The 16202-nt window shown below is 38.1% G+C and overlaps 1 protein-coding gene across 3 annotated transcripts in view; it reads right to left on the reverse strand.

Annotated features, from left to right (window-relative positions):
• The window catches only part of IDE (insulin degrading enzyme), an 81330-nt gene that overhangs the window by 9471 nt on the left and 55657 nt on the right, over nt 1-16202 (reverse strand). For 2 of the 3 annotated variants that reach the window (XM_069461126.1, XM_069461123.1), the window contains exons 13-19: nt 15143-15265; nt 12871-12953; nt 8378-8522; nt 5503-5613; nt 4474-4594; nt 1951-2042; nt 806-917 (exon numbers count right to left, since the gene is read on the reverse strand). In XM_069461126.1, the coding sequence (XP_069317227.1) occupies nt 806-917; nt 1951-2042; nt 4474-4594; nt 5503-5613; nt 8378-8522; nt 12871-12953; nt 15143-15265 (787 nt within the window). Of the gene's footprint in view, nt 1-805; nt 918-1950; nt 2043-4473; nt 4595-5502; nt 5614-7768; nt 7914-8377; nt 8523-12870; nt 12954-15142; nt 15266-16202 lie in introns of all 3 variants that reach the window. The other variant, XM_069461124.1, reaches the window with a different exon arrangement.

Here is a 16202-nt window from a genome sequence, read left to right on the forward strand (position 1 = left end):
AAGCCATGTTATGAATACATGTTATCTGTACCAGGAGGTTTCCTAAAACTATTTCTGCCAAAGAATCCTATGGGCTTCTAATTAAATATTATGATTCTAGTTTGTATTTTTTACAAATAAATTGTATTTCGTGCTTGACAGTCAATCTTTCTTTACCTCTGTGATATTTTTACTTCTTTTTTTTCCTTTTTTTTTTTTTTGAGACAGAGTCTCACTCTGTTGCCTGGGCTAGAGTGAGTGCCGTGGTGTCAGCCTAGCTCACAGGAACCTCAAACTCCTGGGCTTAAGCAATCCTACTGCCTCAGCCTCCCGAGTAGCTGGGACTACAGGCATGCACCACCATGCCTGGCTAATTTTTTTCTATATATATTTTAGTTGGCCAGATAATTTCTTTCTATTTTTAGTAGAGACGGGGGTCTCGCTCTTGCTCAGGCTGGTCTCGAACTCCTGACCTCGAACGATCCACCTGCCTCGGCCTCCCAGAGTGCTAGGATTACAGGCGTGAGCCACCGCACCCGGCCTATTTTTACTTCTTAATTCCCCTACATTCAAGCACCAGTCGATTCCAGTATCATTCTCTTCAAAATTATTGCCCACCTCTAATTTCACCTCTTTGGCCCTCCTACCAGAGAATTTTCTGGCCTAATTATCTATCTTTAATCATACTTCTATAAATAGTAGAGGATCCTAGTGGATCTTTGCCATAAAACTACACATTATCATCCAACTGAATTCAACCCACCTACAATCACCCACATTATTATGTCAAGATAGTCCACTCCTGAGTTATAACATTTCGACTTACCATCAGGGAGCTGAACCTCTCTATACCGAACCAGTTGACTTGGAAGAAGAGGTTTGGTGTGAGCATGTTCAATGAGGGTGTCCTCAACCATCTGCATAATTCCTAACGCAGCCTGGGGAAAAATATATATTCCAGCATGTTACAAAAACATAAACACATCTTGTCTGTGAAGATAAAAACAGTATAATGGATGGTAGTCCATTGCAATATGAAAACAATATGTTTGTAAAATAAACTAGCTTAGTTTATCATAAAAATGGATTTTTAAATCTTAAAAACATTTGATCCTATTCGAATGGATAAAAATTTAATTTGTCAGTATGATTAGTCAACATGGTAGCAGTGAAGAGAAACAGAGACCCAGACAATCATCAACATTGATGACAATGCTGGAAAAAAGGCACTGCCAAAGCTAGACAGGGACTGGGGATGCAAAGTTGCTCCCAGGTGAAATGACACTCAAACACCTGAGGTCACAGCAGAGCAAAGGAGGTGAGCATAAGGCTCATTTACTGTAGGTAAAACTGACCTTGGTAAGAATACTGTCTCTGCCGCTTATTAACATCTAAACTTGGGCATATTGTTTTGGAGGCAGAATAGCAGAGTGGTAAAGACTGAGGGATTTTGAGATGGACTGCCATGGAAATACTGTAGTGCTTTCCATGTGTTTAAGCACTTGGCACGTACTATTTACCCTTTTAACCATGATGCAGGCACTACTGTAACTAATTTTACTGATAAGAAAACTAAGCACAGAGTTAAGATATTTTCAGAAGATTAAATATCTAGTATGTGACAGAGCCAGGATTTAAATCTAAGCTGCCTGATTCCACATCATGTGTTCTTACCCATTAAATAGTCCTGCCACTCTATATAGAGTAGGGATTATTATTCCCATTTCCTCATGTGATTGCACAAGGTAGGCAACAGCAGAGGAGGCAGCTATGAAAGTAGGTCCTCAGTTAACTACCATATTTTACTTCCCCTGTGCCCTCACCTATCTTCCTCCATAGAACAGAGAAGGTTCAGTGAACTCTACTCTGTTTGTTTTCACAATGTGCTGGTTAACAGTCTTGAGACAGACTAGAGGAACAAAAATCTCTTGCATTGATCCACAAAAGATTGCTACAACCTCAACCACCCACCTGCTTTGTTATGTTTCCATGGAGAAGGGCTTCAATGTGCAGCCGTGACAGGAGCTGAGGTATGAAGGCCTTAAGACGAGGAAGGGTGACATCTGTAAAGGTGTTAAGAAGACATACTGAGCTCTACCTATGAGTTGGAAGAATACCACAAAGGTATGTACCTTATCAGTGCATCATAATAATAGGGGAAACATGAGGCTGATATGTTGTAGTACTAGTGATGTTAGCACTGACCACTTGTTAAAGATGGTGTCTGCCAGATGTCCTCACTGTAAATGTACTATTCAGTTCTTTTGATTATAATTGAGTAACTCATGTATGCTCTACATGCAATTTGGAAAAGCCCACTTGCCTATCAGTGCCTATTTTTTCCATTATAATTAATAAATATTCACTTGGGGGCATATACTTATCCTGCTTTTCCTTAAATTTTACACTAATTTTAGCATCCATTGGTGTGACTGTAGCAATTATTACTAAGGTGTCCTAATGGTAATTTTTCTATTTCCCTCATTCCTTTTACATGTATTGATTTAATTCTTCTATAAGGAAGAGTTGTCCCTTCTCCATCAGGACACCATAGTAATAATTGCTACAGGCAAGATCCACCATCAGATGCTAAAATTAGTGCCTGAAATTTTAGGAGAAACACAGGAAGGGAAGTCACAAGTGCTTACTACGGATTAGGCATTTTGTAGATGCTATCTTTCAAACTACAAAGTAAGTACTATTATCCTCATATTAAAAGTGAGAAAACTGAAGTTAAGAAAATTTTAAGTTTCTTGTCCAAAATCATCAAGCTAGTAAGTTGTAGAGCTGGGACTTGATCCTTGGTCTAATGCCAAAGTGGACACTCATTCCACTCCACTGCATTGCCTTAGGAGTCCCCTGCACAGGACTCCCTCAGCACTCTCTGCAGCTATCACAATACTTACCACCCACCTTGTCTCTCTATTGAAATGATCCATTTACATTTATGATTCACCACTAGACTGGAGCTCCTTGATCCAAGAGACTCCATCTAATTGATCATTTTTAAATCTCAAACACATGAAGTCTAGAGCTAGGTGGTCCAATACATGTTTCTGGACCACAATGACTCTGAGGTTCTTGCTATACCAGCACCTGGATACCTGAATGATTCAGAGTCATGGTGGAGCAAGCCTCTCACATTGACTTGTCTCCAAATTAAATCATATTGGCATTCTGCATTATGGTAGGAGTATATCAAAACAGAATGTTATTTATTACAGCAGAGAATTTCAACCAAAAAAGTACTCCCCATTTTAGGAAGGCTTTATATGCCTGTGAGATACTTTAGAGCTTACTCTGCTTAAAATTTACATGCTATCTGACCCAGATTCTAACAAATGGGGGAAAAAAACCCAAACCACCCCAAACCTTAACTTTTTGATCATTATGAAAGTAGGTTCAATTTCTTAAAAAAACATTTAAAATCACCTATGTGGTATTTTTTAAAAGGTATAATTATTGCTATTAATTGCACACAACTATAAACATTTTGCAAAGTACATTAACTGTCCAAAATAAAAAATGCATCTGTTCTAGTTAATGAATTTTATAATCTAGCCTCCTACCCAATGCCTGAGGCAACCAACAAAATAATGACTTTCAATACTTTGCTCTTGATTTGTCACTGAAGACATCAAAAGCACAGTGTTACCTAATAAGTAAGGACTTGTCATAAAAGATTATTACAAATTCAACAGAATTCTTCTTTAAATTGCATTTTAATTCTTACTGCTGAACATACAGAAACATTAATTGGTAAAATACTGTTGGGAAGTAAAAAATATAAAACAATAATGAAGGGTGATGCCAATCTACATTTTTTCCAATAAAGCAACCGAGAAAGTAATTTTTTTCTACTCAGTAGGCATTCATTAGATATTATACTGATATTATGCTAGATACTATAGTATTATAATATATTATACTAGATAAAGAGGATAAAAGGAAGGCATAATCACTGCTCTCAAGGAATGTCAGACTTTCAAGCCAAACTCTTGGAAACTAGATTTAAGATTTTAGGAAAAAAACAATAAAAGACAACTCTTTAGGCTTTATACATTTTCCAATTTTTAACCAGATGTTTTAATTAGAACAAATCCAAGGATCCCAGAGCAGGAAAAGCATGCCATAGCACTTCTGTGTCATAAGACTTTCAAATTCAGCCCATTTTTCCTTTTCTGAAAGCTTCGATATTAATAAGGTAAGTACTTGGATCAGAGTAGTTAGTCATCTGAAGAAATCTAGGAAGAATAATAATTAAATGTTGTAGGTTATGGTTGAAAACAGCAAATGTGGCTAAACTGCCTGAATGCAAAAGCCACTTCAAAGGCTACCACTGTTTTTACAAAAAACACACACAGCTGGCTTTATCAGAACTAAAAGTTATTTGAAAGTATAAATACTTGGCATCAGGATAAACCAAAATGATTTTAGAAAAAAAAAAAAAAAAATGAAGAAAACATAAGGCTTTAAGTAAAAAATGAGTCTCACCATCCAGGGCTTCTTTTAACTCATCTTTAGTCCAGGCCACTTCAGTCATCAGCAAGCGGAGGTAGTACATGGCATGCTGGTGAGGCTGCTCAGCCCGGAAATTGTTAAGTGATCGCATATACTAGTGAAGGGAGACATGGGTTCATTAATTTCATACATCTTTTAGGAAATCATTTCAAAAGATCACCTATAATCAAACCTTGTTTTGTATAAATTGTGTGTTACCGAGATGCAGGAATATTTACTCCTTTCTCCTTTCTGAAGTTATATAATTAAGAATGGGGCTCACTCCTCTCTGATCCTTAAACTAAAGGGCATGCTTTTTCCCTGTCCAGGCTGCTGCTTTACCCCTAGCATCTGACATGAACTCTAAGTCCCTTCGGTACAGGACATCTTTCATCCCTCAGAAATTATCCCCAGTTTTCAGGGCCCCCATCTTTTGGCATCCTTAGATTTTATACTATAAAGCCACCCCAAAAGTCTCTATAAGCGAGCAACATGGATGGGTGTGTGTGTATGTGTGTGTGTGTGTGTATGATATTAGATCTTTATTTGAAGACTGATAGTAGTTTCTTATGGTGTACAATAAAGGTCACAGCTTAGCTTTAAAAGTAGCTATCCATCCCATACTTGGCCAAATGTGGGTAGGAGATACATCCAATCTAAAGGGTATGCCCTAATGTGACAAAGTTCTTGTGGTAGGGCAGACTTCAATTTGCTGAATTATGTGTTCTTCCAAACTGGAAGCTGGTAAGAAACACTCAAGGAGGCCCTGACAGCCACTAGGTGCTTCTCTTTGAAAGTCAGTGCTGTAACTGCACTAGCCCTTGGAGCTCACAGAAGGAGCTGGCTGTCCACCAGAGTCTCCTAGGCTTTCTGGGATTTAGCAAAGATAGGGTGAGATGAATACAATAGGGTTATGAATGTTTCTTTTCCTCCTCTCCCCTTTTCCAAAAATTTTCATAATATGGCAATATTATCTTATGAATAAAAAATAATAAATTTTAAAAATGAGTTCAGAAAACTTACTGCCTCTTTGATAATTTCAAATCTTTTTTCATCAATCTCAAAGGTAGCCATTTTCTCAATAATCTTCTTTAGCAAAATTGGCTGCTTGTCATTGTAACCTTTCACCGAGAGCTACGGAAAGAGTTCAGGGTATTAAAAGTCTAAAAATATTATGAAACACTTCCAAATAAACAACTTAAGCTTGAATTTCTAAACAGTTAGAAATTCCCAAAGCCAGGTATATTAAAATAAAAATGAAACAAGAAATTCAATTAATTTAACTTCTCATAGTTTAACACTTAAGGAAGAGAACATTAACCATCTTTTTAAACAATTTAATTTATTCATTTTTTTTTAGAGATGAGGTCTCACTATGTTGCCCAGGCTGGACTTGAACTCCTGAGCTCAAGTGATTCTCCTGCCTCAGCCTCTTAAGTAGCTGGGACTATAGTCTCAGGCTACCGTACTGGCCATTAACTATCTTTATATGATATTAAGTAATACCCAAAAGCATAATTTTACTTTTCCTAAACAAAATCGAAAGCAGGTATATTCACCTGATGCCAAATTATGGTGGCACACACTACATCATCAAAATTCTTCTCATTATATCAAAATTAATCCTAGAATGTGGTAAAGTTTCTTCTTAAAAAGGAAATTCTAATGAATGGCAGGCTTAAGGTTTTTATAGGTATAGTAAGAAGGTAAAAAATCACAGGGGAGGCTGGGCATGGTGGCATATGTCTACAGTTCCAGCTACTTGGGAGGCTGAGATGGGAGACTCACTTGAGCCCAGGAGTTCCAGCCCAGTCTGGGCAACATAGTAAGACTCTGTCTCTTTAAAAAAAAAAATCATAGGAGAGTGTTATCTAGCAAACTATTAAGACACGTCCCAAAATTATTTATATTTAAATATTTTAAAAATCATCTTTGGAGAAATCAGGCAGCCCCAATTTTGAATTACATGGCAGTTTGCCACTTTTTCATTCCAGTGTTGCCCAATAAAGACCCACAATTCTAACCACTTGCTTATTTGATCAGTTCTGCTGATATCTCAAAGCCAATGGCAAAGCAAGTATGTGGAAAGGATACACTGAATGTATCATCAGGATTTTCCCTTAGGACAATTTACTCTGTCTCTGAAAGCCTACCACTCAGAAAAGCAGGGAATGAGGAATGTCTACTAAATTTCCACATGGTGGCACCCACAGCAGCAGAGGATACACTGCAGCTAGAATATCTATGACGGTCTCTACCCCATGAAGAATGATAGGCAAGAACCTCAGTTGGAGCAAAGTTCACTGGCCGTGGAAAGCACATCACGTACCATAGGAACTACATCAAAAATTAGCGGGAAACCCGCTTTACCATACATAAAAATTATTTGTTTTAATGGTAACATGCTACTAAAATTCACCAGCAAAAATGTAAAATAGATTATTACTTTTCTATTTGGAGTTAATTTTGATCTTTGAGCTTCAAATTTCTGCGGACTCTGAGAATGGTTAGATTATATACATTCTTATTCATTAAACAAAAGTTACCAGAGAATTTATGTGGAGAAAAAAAGTCACTGCAAAATAAATAAAAATTTAAAACACTAAAATCTTTTGTATAAGAATTTAAATATGGAGTACCCAGAAATGCTCTCATTTGCATTTTTATTAAACTGTAATATATTTTCAAGAAAAGTGAAGATTAATGTGGGCCATAAATGGGATGTAAATTTATAACTGAGATATAAGCAAGCTTGGAAACATATCAGAAACACTTTTGAGAGAAGGTTATTTCTTGGGATGCATTTAATAGTGCTTATTTTAAAATATACATTAAAAAAAGCTAATGAGGCATGCTACAAAATAAGTTAAAATGTCAGGTGTATTTGAACATGGGAACTCTCTACTACTGTCTGCAGAAATAAAGGAAGCCTATACATAAGTAAAATTCGAGCACCACAGCAATAACTATGGATATCTTTCACTTACAGATGTTAATATACTCAAATACATAGGAAGAACATGCTTTCAGAATTAATATGTTAAGTATCTCAAGCAAAAGAACATGCAAATAAATGTAGCACACATACATGTTCATAAGATGCAGTAAACTTTAATCATTCATTAGTGGAACTAATACTAATTTGGGTTCTTCAATCATTAAAAAGGTGTAAAGAAAAAAACCATCAACCTTCTTGTTTAAAAAAAAAATGCAGAAGTTAATAGTTTCCCAAGCTCAACATAATGCTTAAACGGTGTGGTGCCTTTTCTTTGGTTTTCATTTTACTTACAAGTATTGCATTCATTCCTGATGCAATGCCATAGCTCAAACCTGAGAGGCGTGCTGCATATGTATACTCTTTTAAATCATCCTTCAATAACCTGATAAACAGGTATGTCATGTTGCAATGGAGAGGATCAGCATAAATGTAGCGACTAACAAAAAAAAAAAAAAAAAAAGAAATGCTTTGATACCTCAAGCAGTGGCATGGTAATGAAGAAACATGACCGAAGAGTATGGATATGCAGCCTCATGATCTGGATTTCTAGGGAAATAGTATAGGCCAACCTTAGGTTTTACAAAAGGAGGAAGACTTCATTCAAATACAGAATAGGTGAGATCTAAACCTAAATCGGGTCAAATTTTGAGTAGAAAAATATAACTATCTGATGAAAGATGTTGGAAAAAAAAAAGAAATCAAGGAAAATTTGCATAACATGAATGGTATGTAGCTGAATACTCAGAATAAGAGCTAACTTAAAAATTAAATGATGAGAAAATATGATTAGCCATAAAGATTAAAAAAGAAATTAAACTCATACCCTCGATCGAAAACGCTTCCATCAAATCAATATAAAAAATGTTGATGAGTGGAAGGCTCTAAGGCGTGGGTACTTACATACATCCCATAGATGGTATTTTGGAGATCATAGCTCAAGCCTGCTAGCTCTGCTGCATATGCATACTCGTTGAGTGAGTCTTTGAGGAGCTCAAGGTACAAATAGGCCATGTTACAGTGCAAGGGGTCCACATAAGCAAATGGGCTGGAAGAAAATGTTGACAGTAAAATAGCTGATTTATTACTTCCCAATGCGATATGGCCTTTCGAGATGGATCAATATACTGAGCATCTGTTAATATAATTTCCTGAGGATATAGTTGAATTCGTGAGGCTGTTTCTTCTCATTAGGAAAAAAACAAGATATTTGAAAAAGAAGCCTGAAATAAGCTGTATGCGTGTGCTGGTAGTGGTGAAGAGGGAAAAGGAATTGCTTACCCCAGATCGTGTGGAAGGACTGACGAATTAGAAATGCAGGGCAGGTAAGGAGTGGGGACAAGCGAAAATGCATACCTCTGTCTAGGCTAACCGGAGGAGACATGGCTGATAGAACTGACACATCATGTGCATGTCCTCTTTCTCTCTCCAAGCAAGTCACACCCTTGGTGGACAGGAGTAAGAGACTGAGAAATCTGTCTGTGGTAATTACACGAACTTCGAAAAACTGAGACCTGTGAAAATGTTAGCTTACCCCTGAGCTTTCCCTAAAACCGATAAAGCTACAGCACTGTCAGTAAAATAATTGATACTTTCTATAACTGCAGCTAGAACTGGGAAAAAATATTAAAATTGGAAAATATTTAAATGAGAAAGAACAACAAAAGAGAAAAAAACAATTACAGAGTGCAAGAGCTAAAGAGAACCACAGAGATAAACTAATCTTCATTTCTCAAATAAGAAACACAATGTTCCTCGTGTCATCTGAACTGGTAGCGGCAAAGTTGGGATTCAAACACAAGCCAAATGACCTGTTCATCTGACTGTATGACCCTGCTTACCTTTATCAGAAGCAAAAGATTTACTCATTCAACAAATATGTATGATATGCTTATTATAGTGCCAGGCTCTTCTCCAGGCACTGGAAATAAAGAGGGAACCAATCAGACAAAGTCCCTGACCTCACAGAGCTTATAGTCTAGTTGGAGGATACAAATAATAAATTGAAATCTGATTCATCAGTTGGTGATAGTGCTATGGAGAAAAATTAAGCAGGGTAAGGAGAATAGGGAATGATGGCGTGGTGGCAGCAGGGCAGAAAGATTGCTACTTTACATAAGATGGTCAGTTAAGGTCACCTCGATACCTGGGCCCAGGCCCAAAGGAACAAGGGAGCAAGGGAGCGAGCCCTGGGAGTACCTAAGAGGTGGAGTGAAGAACTTTCCAGGCTGAAGAAAGAGCTAGTGCGAAAGACCTGAGCCAGGTGGCTGTTTGGCTTGCTTGGCAGCAAATTAAAGCCTCACTCTATTTGGGCCAGGCATATTGGCTCACGCCTGTAATCCCAGCACTTTGGGAGGCTGAGGTGGGAGGATTGCTTGAGCCCAGGAGTTTGAGAACAGCTTAAACATAGCAAGACCCTGTCCCTACCAAAAAAATAAAAAAATAAATAAATAAATAAAGGCTGGGTGTGGTGGCACATGTCTGTAGTCCCAGCTACTTAGGAGGTTGAGGCAGGAGGATCTCTTGAGCACAGGAGTTTGAAGTTACAGTGAGCTATAATCAGGCCACTGCACTTCAGCCTGGATGACAGAGTAAGACCCCGTTTCTTAAAAAAAAAAAAAGGTTCACTCTATCTATAGTATAGGAAATATCGCTAATGTACTGATAACAAAGCCAACAATTTTATTAAAGCTGATAACAAAACAAATAGAGGGTTAAAATGCTTAGCCACTTAGAATTAAAATCAAAGAGAAAGTTCTATAGCTATCCAAACATTCTCCAACTGGAAAACCTAAATAAATGCTCTGTCATTTAATTTTTTAAAAATATTTTACATGATGATGGCTTTTCTCCTTTAGGTAAACTGCAGTTCAGAAACTTAAGGCACAATTCACAAAAACAAAATCATCAAAACAAAAGAGAGGCTATGACCAGCCTCATGGGCAACTGCGTAGCTTTCTTTGGTGGAAGTGAAAAGCCAGAAAAGCCAAGTCTGGGAGCACAAAGCCACATGGCTCAAGCTCAGAATACAATTCCAAGGAGTGTCCCCAAATGCTGCATCCACATCAGCTGTGTAGTGAAGTGGCAAGGGCCCTGAACTAACTTTTGGCAGGATTCAACTGGAATACCTAAATTCTGGTTCATTTGTTAATTTAAGAATATATTATTCTGGGCGGGCGTGGTGGCTCATGCCTGTAATCCTAGCACTCTGGGAGGCTGAGGCAGGAGGATTGCTCGAATTCAGGAGTTCGAGACCAGCCGGAGCAAGAGCGAGACCCCGTCTCTACTAAAAATAGAAAGAAATGATTTGGACATCTAAAAATATATGTAGAAAAAATTAGCTGGGCATGGTGGCACATGCCTGTAATCCCAGCTACTCAGGAGGCTGAGGCAGGAGAATTGCTTGAGCCCAGGAGTTTGAGGTTGCTGTGAGCTAGGCTGACGCCACGGCACTTTAGCCCAGGCAACAGAGTGAGACTTTGTCTCAAAAACAAAAAAACAAAAACAAAAACAAAAACAAACAAACAAAAAAACCCCCAATATATTATTCTATAAGCAGATATTGTATGCTTAAATATGAATCACAAGGTTTTTTATTTTTTTATTTTTTTGAGACAGAGTCTCACTCTGTTGCCTGGGCTAGAGTGCCGTGGTGTCAGCCTAGCTCACAGCAACCTCAAACTCCTGGGCTCAAGCAATCCTCCTGCCTCGGCCTCCCAGAGTGCTAGGATTACAGGCATGAGCCACCATGCCCAGCCTGAATCACAAGGTTTTAAAAAGTGTGACTAAGTATACATAATATAATACTATTTCTGAAAAGATGAAAAAGATATGCACAGGAAAATGTCTGTAAAAACGTACAAGAAACTGAACAATGATTATCTCTAGGAAAACCACACCACAGAGAGAGGGGCTTGTGGGAGGCAGACATTTTCCATTCTAGGAACAGTGCTGGGCAGTTTAGAGAACACAGAAATGTCAAATGGTCTCTCAAAAGGTATTCTAAAGAAATTCATAATCATAGAGGCCAAATGGGAAAGTGGTGACAAGCTGCTTAGAGTGTTAAAAATATCATTCTCCACTATCAAAAAATAAAATGCTCTGTAGTGCTTTGTAATGCTCTTGACCAACAATAAGCCACAACCTGACAGCCCATGTTTGGTGTAAAAAATACAAAAATCTCAGCACAGTTCTAGATAATCTGTGAATTTCATGCTATAAAACAACTTTATGTACCTACAATCTCAACATATTTGTTGAGAGAATATTAACTTTCTATTTAGAGATTCTTTTTCTGTTTTCCAAAACATTTAAACTATACCTAGCTTTAATTTTATGTCAAACCAATCGAATAAAAATCAATGAAAAAGCTGATCATATTGAACATTATTAAATGGTGATAGGTTTACTTCACAAACACAGATCACTGAATTTTAGAAATATGGGGTGATATACATTACCACACAAGTAAAAAAAAAAGAGAGAAATGAAGATGCATTGAGAAATCATTGCAACAGTTGTATTATTCATAAATTTTACTAAACATCTTCTCCCTCTTTACTAAATAATTTTTAAGTAACCAAGCCAAGAATAGAGAAAGGAATATCTAAGGGCGCCAGACAATTAAAGCACTGGACAGGACTCAAGATAATGTTATAACTACTACCTTCTCTTCTGGGCAAGTCCAGGAATATAAAACTAAAACCACAAAAATACTCCCAAATTATTTATTCTTTTCTCAGCAAATCTTACTCTGGGTAAATCTATAGCCTCCTCAGAATCCAAAATCCTGAAGGCTAAGATCATTCTCCTTATAAGTGAGATAAGTCATTTCAGTTAAAGGGTTACTTATCAAAAAAAGAAAGAGGCCGGGCGCGGTGGCTCACGCCTGTAATCCTAGCACTCTGGGAGGCCGAGGCGGGTGGATTGCTCAAGGTCAGGAGTTCGAGACCAGCCTGAGCGAGACCCCGTCTCTACTAAAAATAGAAAGACATTATATGGACACCTAAAAAAATCTATATAGAAAAAATTAGCCGGGCATAGTGGCGCATGCCTGTAGTCCCAGCTACTCGGGAGGCTGAGGCAGTAGGATCGCTTGAGCCCAGGAGTTTGAGGTTGCTGTGAGCTAAGCTGACGCCACGGCACTCACTCTAGCCTGGGCAACAAAGTGAGACTCTGTCTCAACAAAAAAAAAAAAAAAAAAAAAAAAGAAAGAAAAAAGAATTAACAATCTTGGTTCTTACAATACCTCTTAACAGCAGCAGACTCCCCTTATCTAGGTGAAATAACTCTAATTCCTTTTATGTCTAGATATAGGTGCTGAAGGACAGAAAGTTTTTAGAAATGTAATTGTTGATTTTTATAAGAAGAGTTATAGCTATATTCATCTTACATACCTGAAAAATTCAAAGTTGAGACAAGCCTTCGGCAAGAAAAACTTATCATCTTGTTTGAACCAGAGTTTGCTCATAGCTGTATCCTGTGATGGAGAAACAATTTGGTTAGGGAAATAGAGGCACATTCCACAAAAATGTTCAACCAAATCACTTTTCAAGAAGAGGCAGACACAGGCTTTAGTTGAGAGTTTTGTTCTGGAGGCTGCTGTCCCACAGCCTTGAAGCACACTCATAAGGTCAGCAGGTAGGAAGCTGGAGAAAGACGACTGCTGATCCTGTAGCAGAGAAATCAGCCTTCTGTGTCCCCTGGATTAGGGGAACGGGGGCACACTGGAGGAAGAGACAGATTGGAGAACCAATACTAAGTGTCCTGTCCTCATCTTTCTGGATACTGTGAGGCAGACAGATGCGGGAATCCTTTGGGAGGGTGTGGCAGCCAGCCTCCAAGGTGGCCCACAGCATTCCCTGCCTGCTGAGATTCACAGCCTTGTGTAGTCCCCCTCCCACACTGGACCGGGGTCAATCTGCTTGACAAAACATGACAGAAGTGATCGTATGATACTGAGATTAGATTATACAAGACACTGTGGCTGACATCTTGACCACGCAATTTCCCTCCTGCATCATTCATTTGGGGAACCAGCTGTGATGCCACGTTTGGGGGAGAGGTGGATGTGGTGAAAAATTAAGGCCTGCCAGGAATCACACAACTGAACCTGGAAGAGAATCCTCTAGCCCTAGTTGAGCCTTCAGATGACTGAAGCCCTGGCCAACAGCTTGACTATGAGAGACCCTGAGCAAGAACTACCCAACTATGCCACTTCTGATTTCTGACCCTCAGAAACTGTGTGAGATAATAAATGTTTATTGTTTTAAGCTGCTAAATTTTGGGGTAATTTGATACCCAGCAACAGATAACTAACATGGCCAAAGATAAACAAATAAGCCCCTATCCTGACTCTCCACTTCATTCGTGCTATACAAAGTATGGCTTTAGATGTTCACTTGAAACTACCTTGAAACCCTGACAAGAGATATAAATGGTTTAATGTTTTTCTTAGTTTACTCTGAGAAGGCCTATTTAAAATAAAAAAGAAAAAAAACAGAAGAGGTAAGTAAATTTTCTGTTTAAAGAAGCTAATAACTAGTATATAACTCACTAAAATGTTTTTTTTTGTTATTGTTTAGAGATAAGATCTCTCTCTGTTGCCCAAGTTGGAGTGCCTTGGCCTGATCATAGATCACTATAACCTTAAACTCCTGGGCTCAAATGATCCTTCTGCCTTAGCCTCCTGAGTAGCTGGGACTACAGGTATGCACAACCATGCTTGGTTAATTTTTTTCTTTTTTTGGTAGATATGGGGTCTCCCTATGTTGCCCAGGCTGGTCTTGAACTCCTGGCCTTAAGCCATCCTCCTGCCTCAGCTTCCCAGAGCACTGGGATTACAGGCATGAGCCATTATGCCCAGCCTAAAATATCATTTTTGAAGAAAAATGGTTCTCTCATTAATAATCTAGTTGCTAAAGATAAATTACATTTCATGTTCCCAAATACTGACTTTTATCTCATTGGGTTAATCTCAATGTTAGGTCATTTGAAGACGATAAAAAGAAAGATGTGTGTCTATAGTCATGAGGTTAGGAAGAGTTAAAGTTTGCAAGTTTAGAAAGGAGAATGTGCTGTAATAATTTGATCCATTTTTTTCTACATACTTTAGCCAAGGTCTGAAATAAAGGCACAAAAAGAACATTCTGAAAAAGAAGGAGTTGAAAAAGCCCACTTCCCAATAATCCTTCTCACTGGCTTGTAACTCCATTAATTTCATATAGCCACTGTGTCATGAAAATTATTTTTAAGGGCAAGAATTCCAATAGCTCCCCTTGGACATACTCTCTTACTGGCTTTAGAGATCGTTTCTTATCTCTAACATTCATGACACAGCATAAACCTACTTCCTTATTGGATCTTCAGTGGACATGGAAAAGAGGCCCCTATCTTTCCACAGACTTGTGGTTATAGTCCGGACTTAATTTTTTTTCTCCTGCAAAGAAAGCAATTCCCTAGATTCTATGTTGTTTAGTAGTTTTGTTTGCTTACTTTAATATTTTTAACCTTCTAATATTTCTTGTATTCTTTCTGTGACTTTGTTACCTCTTAGGATGTGACCTCTGGCCCAATCAACACAGTACCAAATATAAGAAATCGTCTCTTTAGCCCTCCATGTAATAGGTCTGTCCCGTAAATTTAAAATCAGTGATTCTAATACGTTACCTTAATAAGAGCAGGGTATGGTGTCGCTTCTTTTTCTAATGATAAAATCTCAAAATCTGTAGGAATAAATTCATTCTTTGTTGGAAGCTTAAATTTCCCATTCAGGTCAGCATTTTGCCATTTCTGGATGAATAATGAAAAACACACATAAGCAAATAGAGTCTAATTCAAGAGTTTAAAACAGAGTCTTTGCTCAATACCCAAGCAAATATTAAGTGGATAAATGTCACACGGCATTCTTTTCTATCATATATAAAGGAGCTACTACCAAGATCTATTGATGGATTTTCATAAAACTTGAGTTGGTCTTTCTGATACGAATAAAGATTTTGTACTCATCTATCTATCTTCTCCACATCTCTAAAAGGACCAGCTGAGATTAAGGAACAATCTGAGGTTTGAGACTGTGGAACACAGAGAAGCTGACTGGTCCATATAAAGAGCTAGATGCTCTAGCTCTTTAAAGAGAGAAGCTAATAATCTGTACAGGAATATACTCCCACAACGGTAGACAACATTTTTTATAAGAGCCATACTTTCAACTATACTAAGTTACATTCATGATGTATGGCTTGAACCCAGGCTAAAGGGAACCTCTTTTACTTTAGTACTTCTTCTTAAGGCCTGGCCCACACTTCTAGATGATCATGTGAATTCTCAAGTGAACCAGTAATTAAAGCACAAAGTTAAGAAGAAAGTTGAGGTTTAAGTCTGGATTGACAATAACCTGCAGGTTGAATGTGCTCCATGGGCTAGTTCCAAAAGCTAAGTGGGTCAGACCACAGGCTATTGACTGTTGAACTCTAATTTATAAGACTTTTCATTATTTAAAAAAAAAAAGCGGCCGGGCGCGGTGGCTCACGCCTGTAATCCTAGCACTCTGGGAGGCCGAGGCGGGTGGATTGCTCGAGGTCAGGAGTTCGAGACCAGCCTGAGCAAGAGTGAGACCCCGTCTCTACTAAAATTAGAAAGAAATTATATGGACAACTAAAATATATATATACAAAAAATTAGCGGGGCATGGTGGCACATGTCTGTAGTCCCAGCCACTCGGGAGGCT

The sequence above is a fragment of the Eulemur rufifrons genome, chromosome 28, assembly GCF_041146395.1.
Source record: "Eulemur rufifrons isolate Redbay chromosome 28, OSU_ERuf_1, whole genome shotgun sequence".
NCBI lineage: Eukaryota > Metazoa > Chordata > Mammalia > Primates > Lemuridae > Eulemur > Eulemur rufifrons.